The following is a 7500-nucleotide window of genomic DNA, read 5'->3' as shown; positions in this document are numbered from 1 at the left end:
ATCCTGCACAACACACACACAACACAATCAATACCACTCATGTGAGAGTGTGTGAGTGTTCAGCAAGATGGACTGATCGTCTCACTTCCTTCTGTCTGCATCTTCATCAGGCCATGTGCTCGTGTCTCCTGATGTCTCCTTGGGGACCGTTTCCATGGTGACAGAGGGATGCTGCGAGTGAGATTCAGCCATGCTGGCCCTGTGCTCGGCCTCGTCCCGCGCTAACTGAGCCTCCTGCCACACGGAGAGTTCATCACCATCATCACCACACTCATGTACTGTATATGTGTGTGTGTGTGTGTGTGTGTCTGTTGTACCTCCTGCAGTATCTGGATCTTGGTCTCCAGCACCTGTTGCATGTGATCGATCTCCTGTTGTCTCTCTTCACACCGTCGCTGTAGCTCTGCTTCATTGTGATTGGTCAGACTCTCTGCTGCTGTCCTGTCAAATATCAAGTCAATAGTGTTATGCTAGTAAGAACTCAAGAGCGCAGGGATTCTGCACATCTGCTGTTGATTCGAGTGTTTTGCAGTTCTAGCTGGAGTTCATGTGAGTCTGTCTGCTGACAAACATCTAGCAGCACATCTGAGTTAAACTGGCCAGAACACACACACACACACACACTAGGCCTGGGCGATAAAACGGTATCGATATTTATCGACGGTACAACATCGATAACGATGATGACAAAAATTGTTGCACGATAAAAATGCACGATAGTTTCACACTTTTTTCATTTAAAGGCACATAATGAGTGACAAGCAGAGAGCCAACAGAACACACAAACACATGCTCAAATGAGTGCCGTGCCTGCCTGCGGTGAGGAGACTGTGAATCAAAAAAGGAATATTAGTTGAATTTAAAATAATAATTGAATTCGAATGCAAAAACAGTGTATTTGAGTTTTAGGTGTCTGTCAAGGAGCCTTATCAACGGCGCACGAGATGCGGTGATGATGATGTAAGTGTCGTTGTTGCATTTTAATGTTTTTGTTAGTCTATATCCAGTTGAACCCACAAGATGCGCCGCTGCTGCATTTTTCATTCAAAACATTAGAGAAATACAGAAGCTCAATGCAGAGAAGATTGTTTTGGTTAAAACCGAAACCAAGCCATTCACACAGAACGCATATTCAGTGCGTTCTTGAGACGCACAACTACGACTGAACACTCGCGTCTCGCACAAGAGATGAATAGAAAGCCATGTAAAGTTAAAGGAGGTTCAACTTTTAGAAAACATGTCTCGAGAATTTGTGGGGGTTTTATTCCATTCCACTGCGTCTCATATGTTTTATATGCGATCGTGTGATCGGGGCTTTGGTTCAAGGTTTTTATTTGTCAATGCCACCATATGTGCAGACATACAGAGGAATCGAAATATCGTTTCTCTTCTCTCTCATCAAGTGTTTACATTGTCAATGCACTATAGAAGTTTGTATAAAATAATATAATAATATTCACAGTCAGTGCAATATAAAACAGATTTTGTATGAAGGTAGCAACAGTGTACTTGTACTAAACAGATATATATATAGTCCGAGTAAACAAATCTTGTAAAAACTTCCTGAATGAATATACATGAGTAAATGTAAACATTGAACTTTGTTAATGTATAAATATATGTCCAAATATATGTAAACAATTTGTAAAGTGCAAATATACATCCAAAATATGTAAACATTTTGAAGTTCTGAGTATAAAGGCATTTGTAAGCTACAAGACATATAGCAGCAGTATGGCATTAGTGCAAAAATACTGTAAAGTCTGTAAGTGCAGAGAGTATAAAGTGTCCTGTGTGCAATGAAAGAAATGTGGGGTGAACTGTAGATTTTTTTAAATACCTGCATAGCAACACCCTAGCAACCATATACAGTAGCAATGCCCTAGAACCTACCTAGAACGCCACGGCAACACATTAAATGCCATTCAAAACATATCAGCAACTGCATAGCAATACACTAAAAACCACTCAGAACACCCTAAGTATCTGCATAGCAACACCCTAGCAACCTAGAACACCATAGCAACAGTATATGCCACTCGGAGCACATGAGCAACTGCATAGCAACACCATAGCAACCACCCATAATACTCTAGCGTTGCAGAAAATGAAAAAGAAATCTCAGAAAAATAATTGTTATCTTTACACTTACACACATTCCCAGAAGAACGGAAAAATCACAAATTGGATTTTCAAATAAATGTTCTAAGCTGCTTTCACATTCATTTCACATCTCCGAACTCTTACTTTTCGATCTCCTCAGTTATTTAAGGAGAAACCACTGAGGCAAAGTTGGTACTTTAATGAACCATAAGTGGGAATGAAAGAGCACGCTTACATGTTCCTTTGAGTTATCATCATTCAAACACATTTCTCAGTCTGGCTGTGTGTGTGTGTGTGTGTGTGTGTGTGTCATTTGTTTTGAGCTGTTTCCTCATTTCTCAGGTTTTGTCCTCAGTGTCCAGGTCTCGTTCTGTCAGTGTTTTCCGGCTGATCCTCCGATGGATGCTCTTTTGAAATGCTCTTCCTGGAGACAGGGGGTCTGGCTGTGCTCTGACCCAGAGGAAGAGGGGCCACGCGGGGCCACTAACCCCGTCCTGAGCCCAAGAGTCTGCACAGAGCCACACAAGGACATGCATCCATCAGAGAACGGCTAAATAATAATGCATCATATTGCTGCCTTTATTTTGGACTGCCTTCATGTCAGGAGTGCATTGGCGATGCCTCAGGTGTGACGTTTTAAAAAGTCTAAATTTGTTTTGCCTGTCCGCAAATCCAGCAATTTTTACTAATGATTATAGGCCTATTTATTACCTGTTTCTTATATGAGGTTCAAGGTTCAAGGTTTTTTATTTGTCAATGCCACCATATGTGCAGACATACAGAGGAATCGAAATATCGCTTATCTTCTCTCTCATCAAGTGTTTACATTGTCTATGCACTATAGAAGTTTGCATATAATAATATAATAATATTCACAGTCAGTGCAATATAAAACACATTTTTGTATGAAGGTAGCAACAGTGTACTTGTACTAAACAGATATATATGTAGACCGTGTAAATAAATCTTGTAGAACTTTCTGAATGAATATACATGAGTAAATGTAAACATTGAACTTTGTTAATGTATAAATATACGTCCAAATATATGTAAACAATTTGTAAAGTGCAAATATACATCCAAAATATGTAAACATTTTGAAGTTCTGAGTATAAAGGCATTTGTAAGCTACAAGACAGATAGCAGCAGTATGGCATTAGTGCAGAGAGTATAAAGTGTCCTGTGTGCAATGAAAGAAATGTGGGGTGAACTGTAGATTTTTTGAAGTTCAGGAGTAGGTGGAAGAGGGGGGGAGGTAATGGACAGAGTTCAGCTTCCTGACAGCCTGATGGACGAAGCTGTTTGAAAGCCTTGTGGAGCGAGTCTGGAGCCTCCAGTACATTCTCCCTGAAGGCAGAAGGCTGAAGTGGAGGCTTAACAGGTGTGAGCTATCAGCAGTGATGCTGATGGCTCTGCTAGTGAGGCGGGTGTGGAAGATGTCCATAAGGGAGGGCAGAGAGACACCGATGTTCTTGCTGGCTGCATTCACTATGCATTGCAGAGTCTTTCGACAGGATGCAGTGCTGCATCCAAACCACACTGTGATGCAGCTGGTGAGGATGCTTTCAATGGTGCCCCGGTAGAAGGAACTCATGATGGGAGGTGGGACTCGTGCTTTCCTTAGTTTTCAGAGGAAGTAGAGGCGTGACTGAGCCTTCTTGGCCAGCGATGTGGTGTTTGTCGTCCAGGAGAGGTCCTCAGATATATGCACCCCTAGGAACTTGGTGCTGCTCACCCTCTCCACTACGGCACCGTTGATGGTTAGTGGGGGGTGCTGTGGAGGTCTTCTTCTGAAGTCGATGACAAGTTCTTTTGTCTTCCCCACATTGAGGAAGAGATTGTTGTCGTTACACCACTGGACCAGTCGGCTCACTTCGCTCCTGTAGTTGGCCTCATTGTTGTTGGTTATGAGGCCCACTACAGTCGTGTCGTCCGCAAACTTGATGATGTGGTTGGTACTGTGACTGGGTACACAATCGTGGGTCAACAGGGTGAAGAGCAGCGGGCTGAGTACGCACCCTTGTGGTGCCCCTGTGCTTAGCGTGACGGTCTTAGATGTTTTTCCGCCGACCTGTACATTTTGTGGATAGGAAGTCCAGCACCCAGTTACAAAGAGGGGAGTTGAGTCCCAAGTGTCTCAGTTTGTTTATTAGCTGCTGTGGGATGATTGTGTTAAATGCTGAACTAAAATCCAAGAATAGCATTCGCACATAGGAGTCTTTGGAGTCCAGGTGTGTAAGGGCTGGATGGAGAGCAGCTGAGATGGCATCTTCCGTGGACCTGTTGGTTCTGTATGAAAATTGGAACGGGTCGTGGGAGGGAGGAAGAATGGATTTTATGTGCTGCATGACCAGTCGCTCGAAGCACTTCATAATGATGGGGGTCAGTGCAATGGGCCGGTAGTTTTGTATGAAGGTAGCAACAGTGTACTTGTACTAAACAGATATATATATAGTCCGAGTAAACAAATCTTGTAAAAACTTCCTGAATGAATATACATGAGTAAATGTAAACATTGAACTTTGTTAATGTATAAATATACGTCCAAATATATGTAAACAATTTGTAAAGTGCAAATATACATCCAAAATATGTAAACATTTTGAAGTTCTGAGTATAAAGGCATTTGTAAGCTACCAGACAGTTATCAGCAGTATGGCATTAGTGCAAAAATACTGTAAAGTCTGTAAGTGCAGAGAGTATAAAGTGTCCTGTGTGCAATGAAAGAAATGTGGGGTGAACTGTAGATTTTTTGAAGTTCAGGAGTAGGTGGAAGAGGGGGGGAGGTAATGGACAGAGTTCAGCTTCCTGACAGCCTGATGGACGAAGCTGTTTGAAAGCCTTGTGGAGCGAGTCTGGAGCCTCCAGTACATTCTCCCTGAAGGCAGAAGGCTGAAGTGGAGGCTTAACAGGTGTGAGCTATCAGCAGTGATGCTGATGGCTCTGCTAGTGAGGCGGGTGTGGAAGATGTCCATAAGGGAGGGCAGAGAGACACCGATGTTCTTGCTGGCTGCATTCACTATGCATTGCAGAGTCTTTCGACAGGATGCAGTGCTGCATCCAAACCACACTGTGATGCAGCTGGTGAGGATGCTTTCAATGGTGCCCCGGTAGAAGGAACACACGATGGGAGGTGGGACTCATGCTTTCCTTAGTTTTCGGAGGAAGTAGAGGCGTGACTGAGCCTTCTTGGCCAGCGATGTGGTGTTTGTCGTCCAGGAGAGGTCCTCAGATATATGCACCCCTAGGAACTTGGTGCTGCTCACCCTCTCCACTACGGCACCGTTGATGGTTAGTGGGGGGGTGCTGTGGAGGTCTTCTTCTGAAGTCGATGACAAGTTCTTTTGTCTTCCCCACATTGAGGAAGAGATTGTTGTCGTTACACCACTGGACCAGTCGGCTCACTTCGCTCCTGTAGTTGGCCTCATTGTTGTTGGTTATGAGGCCCACTACAGTCGTGTCGTCCGCAAACTTGATGATATGGTTGGTACTGTGACTGGGTACACAATCGTGGGTCAACAGGGTGAAGAGCAGCGGGCTCAGTACGCACCCTTGTGGTGCCCCTGTGTTTAGTGTGATGGTCTTAGATGTTTTTCCGCCAACCCCTACATTTTGTGGTCTCTCTGATAGGAAGTCCAACACCCAGTTACAGAGAGGGGAGTTGAGTCCCAAGTGTCTCAGTTTGTTTATTAGCTGCTGTGGGATGATTGTGTTAAATGCTGAACTAAAATCCAAGAATAGCATTCGCACATAGGAGTCTTTGGAGTCCAGGTGTGTAAGGGCTGGATGGAGAGCAGCTGAGATGGCATCTTCCGTGGACCTGTTGGTTCTGTATGCAAATTGGAACGGGTCGTGGGAGGGAGGAAGAATGGATTTTATGTGCTGCATGACCCGTCGCTCGAAGCACTTCATAATGATGGGGGTCAGTGCAATGGGCCGGTAGTTGTTGTGGCTGGATGGGTGCGGCTTCTTTGGGACTGGAATTATTGTTCATGCTGTCTAATCAGAATCTTGATATGCCACACCTGTCAGATGGATGGATTATCTTGGCAAAGGAGAAGTGCTCACTAACACAGATTTAGACAGATTTGTGAACAATATTTGAGAGAAATAGGCCTTTTGTGTACATAGAAAAAGTCTTAGATCTTTGAGTTCAGCTCATGAAAAATGGGGGCAAAAACAAAAGTGTTGCGTTTATAATTTTGTTCAGTGTATGTTGTCTGGTCCGGCTGCCTTGCGTGGGTTGATCCTCAGGAGGGTCTTTTTCACGCTGTCTGGGGTCAGACACACAGCCTGCTTGTGTGGGAAAGGTGGGTTCTTCTGTGACCGTGTGTTGTTTTGGGTCTCAAATCGGCCAAAGAATTCATTGAGGCAGTTAATCAGAGATATGTCACTGTCACAGGTCCGTGGTAGGTCTTATTAGTTTGTTAGAGTTTGGATGCCTTGCCAGAGATTTTGTGTGTCTCTGGTGTTGCTGAAATGTTAGGTTGTCCAATGTATTGTTGCCCCTTGTGGGAAAGTCTATGTGCTGATGAAGTTTTGGTAGAAAATACTTTAAATCTGCGTGATTAAAGTCCCCAGCAGTGATGAGAAATCCGTCCGGGTGTATTGTCTGTTGCTCGCTGATAGCCTGGTAAAGTTCACTGAGTGCTTCGATTCGGTCGCTGTTGTTAGCGCTGGGGGGGATATAAACAGCGACGAGTAAAATTACTGTAAATTCCCTTGGTAGGTAGAAGGGTCGGCACTTGATAATAATAAACTTTACCAGCGGAGAACAGTGTGTGAGTGTGTGTGTGTGTGTGGCTATTTGTATTAAGCTATGGATAAATACATGATGCTGTTTTATTCATAATTGTTGTAAGGTTCAAAATGATCAAAGACTTCTGCTTTCCTGTTCCAAACATATCTTGAGCAACAAAAGGGCCATTTGGAATTCCTGAAGGCACAGAAGTGCTGATATCGATCAAGGCCTAAAGGCCAACATGTGTATGCATCGGGGGTCTGCTAATTGTCACACCTTTTGCACAGTGGGTAAAGCTGTAATCTGCTGATTGGTCAGTTTGAATGTCTCACATTTGGTTTTTAGTCACATGGTCAAGGAAGGGATAAAAGAAAATTGTAACGGTAGCTCTGTCTCTTTTTTTGCTGCCGCATTTCTTTGCTGGCGCTCTCTTCTCGGGGCTCTGCCCTCTCTCCTTCTTTTTTCTCCCTCTCTCTATCTCCCCCTCTCTCTTTCTCTCTCAGGTAATATTTTACATACATGCTGGGTACAATTAACTATGCTTTACCATCCTTCATCTATTTTATAACCAATTCAAGTGTAACCATAACAAAATATTGTTATTAAACCATTTCAATTATTAATTATGTGCTAACTAGTCTTGATTCAAGGTTAAT

General features: G+C 43.5%; 1 protein-coding gene across 1 annotated transcript in view; it reads right to left on the bottom strand.

Moving 5' to 3' along the window:
* The window catches only part of LOC107729623 (myomegalin), a 60741-nt gene that overhangs the window by 43245 nt on the left and 9996 nt on the right, over positions 1-7500 (bottom strand). The window contains exons 6-8 of the mRNA XM_016540262.1: positions 318-441; positions 86-234; positions 1-3 (exon numbers count right to left, since the gene is read on the bottom strand). The exon at positions 1-3 is cut by the window's left edge and continues 151 nt beyond it. Coding sequence (XP_016395748.1) covers positions 1-3; positions 86-234; positions 318-441 — 276 coding nt within the window. The remainder of the gene's footprint in view (positions 4-85; positions 235-317; positions 442-7500) is intronic.

Source organism: Sinocyclocheilus rhinocerous, unplaced genomic scaffold (assembly GCF_001515625.1).
Source record: "Sinocyclocheilus rhinocerous isolate Xijiao unplaced genomic scaffold, SAMN03320098_v1.1 scaffold488, whole genome shotgun sequence".
Classification (NCBI taxonomy): Eukaryota; Metazoa; Chordata; class Actinopteri; order Cypriniformes; family Cyprinidae; genus Sinocyclocheilus; species Sinocyclocheilus rhinocerous.
This window is presented reverse-complemented; position numbering and strand designations above follow the sequence as displayed.